The 13,785-nt window shown below is 41.5% G+C and overlaps 1 protein-coding gene across 3 annotated transcripts in view; it reads right to left on the minus strand.

Moving 5' to 3' along the window:
* Positions 1 to 13,785, minus strand: part of ubxn11 (UBX domain protein 11) — a 63,740-nt gene that overhangs the window by 47,812 nt on the left and 2,143 nt on the right. Inside the window, exons 2-6 of one of the 3 annotated variants that reach the window (XM_087976788.1) lie at positions 11,161 to 11,198; positions 9,359 to 9,460; positions 7,874 to 7,974; positions 7,684 to 7,738; positions 7,053 to 7,123 (exon numbers count right to left, since the gene is read on the minus strand). In XM_087976788.1, the coding sequence (XP_087832914.1) occupies positions 7,053 to 7,123; positions 7,684 to 7,738; positions 7,874 to 7,974; positions 9,359 to 9,460; positions 11,161 to 11,198 (367 nt within the window). The remainder of the gene's footprint in view (positions 1 to 7,052; positions 7,124 to 7,683; positions 7,739 to 7,873; positions 7,975 to 9,358; positions 9,461 to 11,160; positions 11,199 to 13,785) is intronic. The other 2 variants (XM_043717511.2, XM_043717513.2) reach the window with 2 other exon arrangements.

Below are 13,785 nucleotides of genomic sequence, written 5' to 3' on the forward strand. Positions count from 1 at the left end.
AGTGAGGAAGGCAAATGCAATGCTAGCATTCCTTTCAAGAGAACTAGAACACAATAACTGCTGAGGCTGTGTAATGCTCTGGTCAGTCTGCATTTGGTACATTTTAAGCAGTTTTGGGTCTCATATCCAAGAAAGGATATGCTGGTCTTTGAGGGAATCCACAGGAGGTTTACAAGAATGATCCAGGGAGGAGGAGGGTGGATGGTATATAAGGAGTGGTTGCGGACTCTAGGTCTGTATTTGATGGAATTTAGAAGGATGTAGGGGTATCTGATTAAAACTTACAAAATACTGAGAGGCCTGGATAGAGTGGGCATGAAGGAAATGTTCACACCAGGAGGGACTACATTTCAAGGGCCCAGCCTCAGAACAAAGGGATAACCCTTCAGAACTGAGATGAAAAAGAATCTCTTCAGGCAGACGGTGGTCAATCTATGGAACTCATTGTCACAGATTGCTGTGGAGGCCAAGTCATTGAGTGTATTTAAGATTGAGCTACTTGGTTAGTAAGGGGACCAAAGGTTACAGGGAGAAGGCAAGAGAATGAGGTTAAGAAACATCAGCCATGATTGAATGGCAGAGCAGATTTGATCGTCTAAAAGCCTAATATTACTCCCACATGTTCTGTTCTTAGCTCCTGAAAAACCAACTCTTCTGTCAATCAAACTCTCCAGTCTTTGACTATCACAGATCTTCCTTTTGTTCACATTCCACCCAACCCTTGCTCAAAATGTGTTATTATTTTTAACATATCCCTCTTCAGATGCAAAGTTTCAGGCCTGAAACATTAACTGTTTCTCTCACAGATGCTGTCATAATCTAAGTATTTGCAGCATTTTGTTTTATTTTTCTTTCATATTTCCAGCATTTTATCTTTTTCCTTCAGATTTTCAGCATCTGCAGTAGACTGCTTTATGACTGGTTGATTGAAATCCTTTCCAGCTAATGAATTCTCCTGGGTGATCTGGAGATCCTTGATTATCACAAGTGTTGAATCTATGACATTTTGGACCTGTTGAAATCCAACTGAAGCAGTCAATCCAACTGTCTTCTGTTTCTGACTTGCCTCAACAGTATGGAAATGGAAAACACAACATTCATCGCCAAGATGATCCCCTTCTGGACAGCAGTTTGATATAATTGACAACAAATAATAACTAATCTCTGGAATGATTTAAAAAATTAAGGACTGGGATGATCATAACTGCCACTGGAATTGCATGCTTACTTTGATCCATGTGGAAGAAAGTCTTCTTTAAGCACGTTACAGATGTCAGAGAATGCCTGAAAGAAAATTTGGAAGGACAGGTGCTCATTCCTCTCCAGTAGGCTAATCCTTTGCTTTTACTGCCTGTATTGAGGGCATTTCCTCTCGTGAGCTAGAGCTCTCCCCTACATTCTGTGGAGCAGCAGAGATTGAAGAGAGGTGAGGAGAAGGCAGCTATTGCTGATACTGCTCCTGTTCCTCATCTGAGATACAAGATGTAAGTGGTACCCATGCTGTTGCAAAGGCTGGAAGCTGAGAAGTGCAGATCAAAGGCAAATAAAAACTCCAATGTGATAGATATCATCTCCAAAGTTTTGGAAATGCCCTCCAAAACAAAGTATCGCAAGGTGCTGTGAACAAAGCAAACGTCTTTTGCTGTGTAAAGGAAGCAGCTGACTGATCGCAGCATTTAAAAGCTCCCTTTCTTGTCATTTTCTCAGCTTTATCAATTCTTGCTATGCTTGTGCCTTGTTTGCTTGGGAAGTTCCACTAACTACTAAGTTAGGATCAGAATTCAAGTTTAAAATTACAGCTAATGATTATTTAACATAATGAACATCAGAATCTCAGTTCCAGAAGGGTTTCCCGCTTCCTGGGGAAATCACTTAGATTTAAGGCCAGAATTCAACAGATTCCTCATGGTTTCAGATTGTTTAACTTGCCACCGAGACAAAAAGCCACACTCCTTCACTCAAAATGCCTAAATGTGCATTCACCGCCCCTTCCCCACCACCACCAGCACTTTATACTATCAGGTTGGAGGGGAGAGGGGAGGGGATGGAGTGCGGTGTGCCAGGTGGCACTCTTGGAGTGAGGTGTAGTGAGATTATGTCTTGGCTCTTTGTAGGACATAATCCAAACCCAGGTCAGTGAACATTAACAACCTTTAGTAAGTACATATGTTATCCAGTAGGGTTACAAAGGACATCTCTGGAAGTGTACATTCAGGTGTCTGTGCTCTATGTTGTTCTTCTTGGAAGACAGACACCTCAGTCAACTGGACTTCCACATTCTTTAGCTGTGAAATCAATTTTTCTATAATAGCCACCTTGGCAATAGCAAGAGCCTCTATTTTTTGCACGGTTTCAATAAAGGAGTTGCTCCATCAGATAATGCTCCTCCTTCCTCAAGAAATAGCAGAGACTTCACAAAGGTTGTAAGTATCAAAGCTGTCTTCACAGAGACTCATAAGATTCAGGACATTCACCTCCAGCAGCTTATAAACATTAGTGGTAAAATCATTCCCTTGTCCTCTTACTTGAAAGAGCAGACACAGGTCCAGCATTTCATTTTGTAGCTGGCCTATCATCATGCCTGGTGTTCCTCTGGTCTGCTGCATGCAGACCCACCTAAAAAGCAGGATCTGCAAACTCCACCTGTGGTTCTAGGGATGGAGTTTCATTAATGACGGCTAGTTCACATTGTAGTGGAGCAATATCAGCTTCTGTCACTGACTAATGAAACAAAAATTCAAATCTATAAAAGCATTTCCATTTAATATGGCACAACGGTGATCAGGAATGACATACAGGGGACTACATCTTCCCATATTTTGGGAAAGTGTAATTTTTGGTGAATTTCATGGAGGGTTTCTCTCCTTAAGGCCTAATGAGTTTCCTCCATGATCATCCCAAAATCACCTTATTAACTATTTATTAATAAGTCCCTATGCTGCCACTCTCATGAATCACTAACTCGATTCTCCCACCTGCAAGTACACACCACTGCCAGGATGCACCTGCACCATACCTCAGTTGGGGGTTGCAGAATGAAATCATCAGCCATAATGGTTGCAGAGGATGGTCACTCTCATCCCCAATAAACATATGGTATCTGGCCTTCAAATACAATAAGAACACAAGTTCTCAAGAATATAGATATCACGTCATCTCCCAGTGTCTCGTGTGCAAACCTCTAAGAAGTTGTAGAAAGGAGCACATATCGTCTCTGTCAAATTAACCATCATGCCTTGACATTCAATGGCATTAATATCACTGAATTCCTTACTATCAACATCCTGGAGGTTACCATTGACCAGAAACTAAGCTAGACTAGCCATATAAATTCAGAGTAGGAATATTGCAGCGCGTACCTCTCCTCCTGACTTCCGAAAGCCTGTCCACCATACAAGGCATAGGTCAGGGGCATAAACAAGGCATAGGTCAGGGGCATAATCAATACTCCCTACTGCCTGGATGAGTAGAGATCCAACAACACCCAAGAAGCTTGACACCATCCAGGACAAAGTAGTGAATTTGATTGGTACCATGTCCAAAGAAAATCCACTCCTTTCACCACTCAGTGGCAGAAGTGTATACAAAATGCACTGCAGAAATTCACCATAGCTCCTCACAAACAGATAACCAATTTCATCTCAAAGGATTAGAGCAGCAGACAGCAGGGACACCACCACCCAATTCCCCTCCAAGCCACTCATCATCTTGACTTGGAAATACAGAGGAACCTCAATTATCTGGCATTCGATTATCCGGAATTCGATTATCCAAACAAAATACTCCCTGCCCGTTCCTTCCAATATTCGAGGTTCCTCTGTATATCATTGCTCCTTCAGTACCGTTGGATGAACGTTTTGGAATTCCCTATCTAATGGCATTGAGGATCTATTACAGCACATGGACTTCAGCAACTGAAGAAGGCAGTTCACTGCCACCTCCTTATGTGCAACTAGGGACAAGCAATAGATGTTGGTCAGCCAGAGATGCCAATGTCTAACAAGTGAACCAAAACAAAATGCTGCATTGAAAGCATTACATAATGCAACTCTATAGATGAACATAACTTTATCAATAGATGAACCCACATGAGCTGGAGTAGCCAGTTCTTGCTCAAATTTGCCTTATGGGACTTGTTGGAACCTAGTTTCTTCCCAATGGATGGGGGAATGGGAGCCTCAGTGTTAATGAGGCAATATTAGATCATGATGAGAATGATAATGCCTACTAATATCCCCCTTGCTGCTCACTAGTGAGAAACTCACATCAAAGTTTGGGACTTGATTGGAAAAGGTGACTTATTTTTCAAAATTTCAAGATAAACTTCATTCCACATGTCTCATAAGTCTCCCAAATTTCTCACTATTGCCACATTGTTCAGGGCCTGGAAAGATTTCGTCCACAGTACCAGTAACCTCTCTCTCCCTTTATAACAAAGAACAGGAGTGATCTGACCTTGCACTCTTACTGGAATAGTTCGGAAACCCTGCAGTTGAATATTAAATCGTTGAAGAAGCTCAGGATTAGGCCATGTTAGCATCCGAAAGAATGAATACTGTTTCTCCTGTATCAAAAATAAAATTAGTTTATTTTGCCATTAATTATGCTTTGGGAAAATTTGTATTTGTCCTGAAGGTCTGTGAAATCAGGATAGCAGAAATCCTCTATTTGGTCTGTTAAATCTGGGTACCTGACATTGTCTGGCGGGTCTGTTATATTCTCAAAGAAGAAAACATGCTCCTCAGCATCCTCAAATCCTTTAACAATTGCAGACTGTTGAGGTCTGTTTTAACTTCTTGTCCTTTCAACCTTGTTCTGACATAGCTTTGTTCACTGTGCTCATGACCTTCAGTAATATTGGCTGAGCACAGCTTCTGCTGGTGGGATCCTTTTTCGCTAAAATGAACATCTGAAGCATTAGGGATGACTATGGGTTCTTCATTTCCATGCTTTATATTTGCAGATTTCTGGATTTCTGTGCACCCTTTCATTTCCAATCTCTGTGGGGTGACATGGTGGCTCAGTGGTTAGCACTGCTGCCTCACAGTGCAAAGGACGTGAGTCCAATTACAACTTTGGCAACTGTCTGTGTGGAGTTTGCACATTCTCCCTGTATCTGCGTGGGTTTCCGCCAGGTGCTCCGGTTTCTACCCACAGTCCAAAGACGTGCAGGCTAAGTGGATTAGCCATGGGCAATGCAGAGGGATGGGTCTGGATGGGCCGCTATTTGAAGAATTAGTGCAGACTCGATGGGCAGAGTGGCCTGCTTCTACACAGTAGGGACGCTATGGTTCGCTATGGGACGCTATGCTCTTTCTTGTGGTCATTTGCCGAAAATTCACTGTGCATATCACTGATTCTCTCACTTAATGCTCTCTGCAATCTTGATAAGTAGTCCTTGAAACCTTCTTTGTTGCGGGGTTTTCCTGGTCTCCAGATGTCTGGCTGATTAATTCTGGAATTTCTCCATCCACGAAATCAAACCATCCTAAGATCTGTTTACTCCTTTAGATATTCCCTGAGAATTCCCACTGCATAGGTGACTACTTTATTATTTTCTAACCTTCCATGGCATAGTTTGGAAGTTCTATCAAAGCGTTTATAAACTGCTGCCAACATGCATCGAGATCTTGTCTGACAAAAGATGATCCAAACTCAAGCCAGTAAAGATCAACAAAATTCGTCATTCATAGAATCCCTACAGTGTGGATACAGACCATTTGGCCTAACAAGTCCATAGTGACCCGCTGAAGGGTAACCCACTCAGACCCATTCCTTTATCCTATTGCTCTACATTTCCCCTGAGCGAGTTTTGAGAAGGTTTGTAGCTCAGGTTGAGGTTCTGGATGTAGGTTTGCTCGCTGAACTGGAAGGTTCATTTCCAGATGTTTCATCACCCTACTAGGTAACATCTTTAGTAGGCCTCAGGCAAAGCACTGTACATGATTCCTGCTTTCTATTTATATGTTTGGGGTTCTTTGAGTTGGTGATGCCATTTTCTGTGGTGATGTCATTTCCTGTGGTGATGCCATTTCCTGTTTTATTTTCCTCATGGGGTGGTAGATGGGGTCTAACTCGATGTGTTTGTTGGTAGAGTTCCGGTTGGAATGCCATGCTTCTAGGAATTCTCATGCGTGTCTCTGTTTGGCTTGTCCTAAGATGGATGTGTTGTCCCAGTTGAAGTAGTGTCCTTCCTTATCTGTATGTAAGGATACTAGTGAGAGAGGGTCATGTTGTTTTGTGGCTAGTTGGTGTTCATGTAATCTGGTGGCTAGTTTTCTGCCTGTTTGTCCAATGTAGTGTTTGTTACAGTTCTTGCACGGTATTTTGTAAATGACATTAGTTTTGCTTGGAGTCTATATAGGGTCTTTCAAGTTTATTAGCTGCTGTTTTAGTGTGTTGGTGAATTTGTGGGCTACCATGATGCCAAGGGGTCTGAGTAGTCTGGCAGTCATTTCCGAGATGTATAACATATAAATAGAAAGCAGGAATCATGTACCATGCTTCGCCTGAGGCCCACTGAAGATGTTACTTACTAGGGTGATGAAACGTCTGGAAATGAACCTTCCAGCTCAGCAAGCAAATCTTCATCCATTTCCACGGACTAATGGACCTAACCTACACATCTCTGAACACTATGGGCAAATTTAGCATGGCCAATACGCCTGACCTGCACATCTTTGGACTGTGGGAGGAAACTGGAGCACCCAGAGGAAACCCATGCTGAGAGAATGTGCAAATTCCACACAGACAGTTGCCTGAGGCTGGAATCGAACCCAGGTCCATGGTGCTGTGAGGCAGCAGTGCTAACCACTGATCCCATTATATATAAGAGGGTGTACAGAGGTCGCCCTTGGAACCCTACACACTCAAGTCTCAATTCCATGCAATGTATCAAAATCTGACATCACTGGTGTTACAGTCTACTAATTAGCACAGCAAAATTAACATAACCCATTACACTCTATAAGGTAACAGTGAAAACCAAGAAGGACTTTGAGTGGGTGATGGTGTGATGAAACTTGGTTCCAATGCATAGGTGAACCTCTTACCTCCATTTCCCACACTTGATTCTGAAGCTGATGTAATTTTTCCAACTCCTGCTTTCTTTTGGGTTTATCAGCTATTACAAGAAAAGAATAAAGAGAAACAGGATTAATGAAAAAAAGGCTTCCAAATCAAAACAGCTCTATCCGAAGCTATCCTAAGCTAAGACACCACTATCTTATTAACAATTCTGTCTCTGATTAACAATTCTCTGCAGAAAAGTCTTCCTATTTTGTCCCAGATTATCTGTGTAAAACCAACAGAAATTTTCTCCCTGTTTACCCCAACAAAAAACACCTCTTCTAAATCCCCCTCTTTGTTCTCAGACCAACCCCAGCTGCTCTAATTTTATCTAAAATACTTAACTTCTGATAAATTCCCTCTGCACTAACTCAAGGTATTGATATCTTTCCTAAAGGATGCAGAATATTCAGCAGAGCTGTAACCATAAAGGTCTACAATCTAGACAGTGAGTTTTGCATCATTAGCACATTTATGATACTGCAGTTGCATCATGGCAACTATAAATAAAAGGCATAAGCCTCTGCAAAACTTCTCACCACACTGCACAACATCTTTGATATACAGCATTATCTCTGGACATAATTTTATTTATAGTAATGAAAAGGCCTTTACCATTGGACAGCTGGAGTAAACTCAGCTTTTCTTCCAACACAGCAATTTTCTGGTTCTGTCAAAAGAGAGACAATATGATGAAGAAAATATTTCAATGTCTCAGTGTTATGACAGAGTGGATAGCTGAGAAATTCTTTCATGACATCAGTTGGGAAATTCCTGCCTGACATTGTCTGGAAACCTGCCTTACCTTCCTGCTGATCTCCTGTGCCTGGCTTCGCACCCGCTGTTCCATATCGGTCAGCCGTTTCACCATAGTGGACATGAGCTCAGCATCACTGATACTTGAGTCTGGAGACACACAAATACGACAACAAGGCGAATGCTAAATGTATTATGTAACCCCTGAAACATCATAGAATCATAGGAAGCTGCTTAGGTGGTAAATTCTTATGTCCGTATAATGCCAAGTTGGAGATCACCATTCTAATCCCATTTTTCTCCTCAGTCCCTATACGTTTGATGTTGTCCATCAAATGTTTATCTAATTTCCTCCCAAATATTGAGATTTTCTCATCTTCAGTAATTGCTTTGGTCAGGATCTAATATTCTAACAGCCATTTACATTAAAGTCCTCCCGTCACCATTTTTCTGTTTCTAACACTATTCTGATTATTTTTGCTTCTAGCTGCTCATTATATGCAAGCTCTTTCAACTACAAACTTATGTTCCACTGCAAGCCTTATGTCTTTCTCACCATAATATTCTTCACCCACTAAGCTTTCATTTTCTTTGATACAAATTTCCAATATGGATCATTTCCCCCTCTATTCTCCCAATTCACTACCCTTCTATTCTGCCTGAACCATATAAATTATTTGCTCCCTCGGCCATATTAGCTCCCACATTCATAACAACTCAAAATATTTCCCTAATTGCTACGTCAAAATAATTTTCATCAGTCATAAAAGCATAGCCTCCTTGGTGATGACAATACTGCATTATCCATCCCTCTCCATCCCTTCAATACTCTTTCTGAAGCTTCTGACACAAGTAACCACATTATACTCTTCCATTGCCCCATTGGCAACCTTGGCAGAAGACTGTCTGCTTGGTTCTAATCTTGAATATCTGGTGGTCAAATTGAAACAGAGCAAAGTATTTTGAGAAACAAGCTTCTCTTCTCACCCTTGTGTTGTTTCCCCTGGAGATCCCTCTTTCTTATCTATACTCTGTCATTTGTCATCATCATCCAAAGACATGGGGCTAAATTTGACTTGGTGGGAGGTAAGGGCTACAGTGGGAGACAACAGCCAAGGTGGTTTCTGGGTATCTACTTGCCCATCAAGGGTTGGGGAGGAAAGACAGTCCCTGTTTGGGACTGGATGCCACTTAATTGGCATGGAAGCAGGCATCTTTTTCAATTAAGGAGACAAGTCACAACCATTGCAGTCTGTGAACTTTAGCTCATTCATATCATAGATGCCTGTCTGCTGCAAACCCTATTGAATGATTACCCTAACAAATCAACTAACGCCTTGAAGTTTTTGTCTTAATATTTGAATCCCTCCTGATTTTTGGTACTCCATCTTTCCCCTACATCTCTGTTACCACTCTTACTCTATAAAACCCAATTACTATCTAAGCTCTTTGCTCAACTGAATCAGGTGTCTTGTTCATCTCCCTCTCCCAGTTTCTGTCCCTGGTGTTTCATGATCCTTTTAATAAGTCTTGCCTTTTGCCTTTGGCCTCTGTGATGGGGATGAAGTAGAAGCTGCTGAGGAATTTGACCATGACAAAGGAGGAAGGATCTCACTCAGCAGCGCAGCCTCATCATCTGCAGGAAGAGACAAATGCTTTAAGGGGTCATTGTTTTGCTTGGTGATATCATTTGCATTGTCTCACCAAACACTCCCAGGGCAGATACAGGTTTGGACACTGCATAAATCTCCAATTTGTATCCTCTCAAAATATAACTTGACATGCACATCACAACTGCACCTGTAGGACATCTGTCATATCAGCCAATGCAATCAGACAGAGTACAATGACAAATGCATACTGAGTGAAGTCTTGTTCCCTTTCTAGTTGGCTGTTCACCAGTGATGTGCATTGACAATATCATATGGTGTGCAGAAACCGCAAGTTCAGCAGAAGTGCTAAAATGTTATTTGCAGCACAAACTCATATCTCATATTAAGCAAAGCTCACTACTTTCTGTGAAGTAGAAAGAGTCTCTGGCACTAATCTGGGAAGGGTACAGTCCAAAAAAGGGTTTCAAGGAACTGGTTCTCTCAAGGTCAATCAGAGGCTTTTTAAACAGTGAGTTGAAAAACACAAAAAGGAACCAGTCTATGACTCTGGGTGGGAACAAAACTAATGAGTGGTCTTTGGCTACACCTGGATCCAGGAAGGTAGAGAGGGCTGTCGGCCCTCATGGAGCACTCGCCTTCTAGCTTTCTCACTGCTTCGTACTTGCCTTCTGGCAAGTGAACTGCTCCCTATTGCATTGGGTAACTCAAAGCTGACTGGGATTTTTCAGTCATCCACAGCCCTTGACCATTTAACCAACTGACAGCAGTGTCTCTGGAGATGGGTAGGCCCCAAATCTGAGCCAGCCAAATAGCTATTGCCAGGAAGAGTGTCAGGAAACAGACAAGCTGGCCAACTATGGTATCTTTGAACCTTGTCTGCCTCTGCTCTTGATTGAAAAGTGTAGTGCTGGAAAAGCACAGCCGGTCAGGCAGCATCCGAGGAGCAGGACAGTCAACGTTTCATGCATAAACTCTTCATCAGGAATGTTTTTGACTCTGATCTCCAGCATCTGCAGTCCTCACTTTCACCTGCCTCTGCTCTTGACGTAACTGATCCTTCTGCCACAAGAAATACTTCCCCTACATTTACCCTTTCACAGTACAGATATGATTTTGAATTGATCTGGAAAGTCTACTTTGAATTTTTTTTTTATGAAGAGAACAATTTTAGTTTCTCTTGTCCACAAACCAAAGCTACTAGACACTGCACATAACTGGGTAGGACTGTGATGGAGAAGTCACAGCTGAAATGAACCTAGACTACACCAATACCACTGTGGGTATTTTTGAGTTGGGATCACAATGGTGATCGAGAGTGTAAGCCCTTGGGAGAAAAACAGTTATACATTAAGTCGGAGACATTTGGAATATGAACTGGAGGAATAGCTCTTCGTGGATATTTTGTGGTCCACACCAAGCAGACTTGTTCTGTGGGTACAGGTGGATTTAGCAGCCTCAAGTGGAAAAAGTGCAGAATCCAATTCTCAAAAGCAACTCTAGCTTACCACTTCAGTCCAGTGGTCAGTTCACTCTGCAGAGACTGAGATCAATTCCAGACTCACCACCACAGGATCATAAGGCAGGGTGTGTGAGGACCACTAATGTTCCAGAGTATGGCAGATCCTGGCATTGAGACAGCTCAGCAGCTCTTGTTAACTACTATGGCTACAGGATATATCAGGATTAGAATTTGAATGTGTCTGTGATAGTTTGTCTGCCTTACCTGTGTAGCAGTCCTTTTCAAAACACACTGCTTGTTTGCTGTGAAAAATACACCAAAATAAATTAAAACATTTATGAGTGATAGCTCTACAAAGGCAAGTTCTCTTTTCTCTATTCAGTGACGTGAGTATACACAAGCAAGATATTTTGAAAAGAACAAAACAAAAGGTATGTATATACACAATTACAATAGGATTAGAGGTGTCAGCTATTGTTTAATGGAAGGGAAAATGAGGATTGCAGATGCTGGAGATCAGAGTCAAAGAATGTGGTGCTGGGAAAACACATCCAGTCAGACAGCATCCGAGGCGCAGGAGAGTCGATATTTTGAGCATAAGCTCTTTGTCAGAAATGCCTGATGAACAGCTTATGCTCAAACCATCAACTTTCCTGCTCCTCGGATGCTGCCTGACCGGCTGTGCTTTTCCAGCACCACACTCTTTGACTATTGTTTAACAGTCGCATGCTTGACTCCAAGTGAGGAGACTGAGGGTTTTAAGAACCTGTTCCAGGGACTAGAGTGCAATAATTCAGCTTGACAAAGCTAGCCCATTGGGAAGGGAGTACTGCATATCACAAAATGCCAAATTTCCATTGAGATAATAAACTGAGATCCTATTATATCAGGTGACTAAGACAGATCTCACATCTCTGTTTTAAGATAAGCGGGGGTGATTATCCCCAGTGTCCTGGCTAATATTTATTCTTCAAACACCGTCAATATTAAAAGTTGTTATTTCTTGATTCTGAGAGGAATTTACTACACACTAAGTTAACTTCTCTGTTTTCCACGTTACAACTATGACTACGATTTCAAAAGTACATAGCTGGCTTGAAAGCATTTTCAGATATCTCAACTGTGAAACGAGCTAAATAAATGCAGAGTTTTCTTTATTTAACAGTCTGCTAGAAATATGTGCTTCTCAAAATATTTCCCACTGTGACCCCCATTTTGATGCCTGAATATCACTGTGGCTCTTAAATGAGAAATGTAAGTGGAGGGGGTTTGAAAGGGAAAGAGGCCTGCGAGTTTGGGGGAAGGTTCGTTCTGTTAGAGACACAGCACAGCTGTTATAACTTAGTAATGATCCCAAATCTTTTTGCCTGTGACCACCATGGAGTCCCAACTCCCACTTTGGGAGTTCTGGCATAAAGCATTAGACTTTATGATTCTATGGTTTAAACTCCAGTCTATGATTATAACAATCAGCTGGATATTCTCCCCTGACTGCTACAGATAACCAAATGCTGAATGTGCGAGGTGAGGTAAACTCAGATGTGATGCAACCATAGAACAATTGACCCTCATTGTCTAGACTGTGCCTCAAAGACAAATTGGTGGAGGGGAGTGGGACAGAGGGGAAGAGTGAGAGAGGAGGCCATAAATTGTATCTTCAGTACTCTTCACTGAGAGTGGAAAGGGGCAACATTTGGATTTGCAGTGGGCAGTTAATATTCACTTGAGTCTCTAAAAAAATGGAAATCATGTTGAAACTGAAAATACTGCAAATTGACTATAAAATACTACTCTGCTGTGCAGGTTGTTGTGAAAAATGTTGCAATGAAGATATTCTGTGACAATCTGCAAACTGCAATAGATAAATATTGGAGGACTGGAGGAAGATAATTGAAATTTATTTTTGGCTGTTGTGCAAAAGAGGGTTTGATACACACACACACCACTTTAAGCATCCTCCAGAGAATTGAGCACATAATCTCAACTGACAATTCATTGCAGTGCTGAGGGAGTGCAGCACTGTCAGTGATGCCATCTTTCAGATGAAACATTAAAGATTCTGCTGTACAATTGGAAGAACCTGGGAGTTCTCCCTGGGGTCATACCCAAAATTCATCCTTCAACCAACATCATCAAAACAGATTATCTTCCCACATTATCAAACCTGTATATAGTGTAAAGAAAAACTACAAGTTTTCCACTTCAAAAGTACATCATTGTCCATTAAGTGATTTAGGATTTTCAAAGATCATGAAGAAATTTATGTGGTCTCAGTTTAACATCTTGTCTGAAAGACAAGAACCTCCAAAAGCATCAACCCACATTTTGTTTCACATATTATAACCAACTCAATCTCCTTAACTTCAAAATAACGTTCCTTTTCATGGAACTTCAGGATGCCATCATACTCAGAGCGCTACAGATTAGGTTAGAGAATATAGTCCTAGGACATGTGTTCATGTAGTCTTGCCTTATGTGAAATGGTAATACATGCATTTTTCCAAATAGCTGAGGGTGAAAACCAGGACTAATATAATGATCTTGCACTACAGGTGGCACAAGCAAATGCTGGTCCCAGAGATTTTAGTAAGAACCTACATGCTATCTATTCATTATTGACATGATATAATGCCCATTGAGGAAGACTGAAGCTCTGGTTACACAAACTTCTTCAGTGTACAGAACATTCCGTAGAACCTTTCTTCATATTGATGCACAAGATAGTACACACAGACAGATAAATTGCACTTATTAAAGGGTTATAGAGTCATAGGGTCACACATCACAGAAACAGGCACTTCAGTCCATCATGACTATACCAGCTAATGCCGAAGCTGCATTGAGCTCCACCCAATTTGATGATATTACACACACTTTGGGTGTAGAGAA

This window comes from Chiloscyllium plagiosum, unplaced genomic scaffold (assembly GCF_037043375.1).
Source record: "Chiloscyllium plagiosum isolate Xiang-an unplaced genomic scaffold, Cpla_swu_hap1 HiC_scaffold_30, whole genome shotgun sequence".
In the NCBI taxonomy this organism is placed as follows: domain Eukaryota; kingdom Metazoa; phylum Chordata; class Chondrichthyes; order Orectolobiformes; family Hemiscylliidae; genus Chiloscyllium; species Chiloscyllium plagiosum.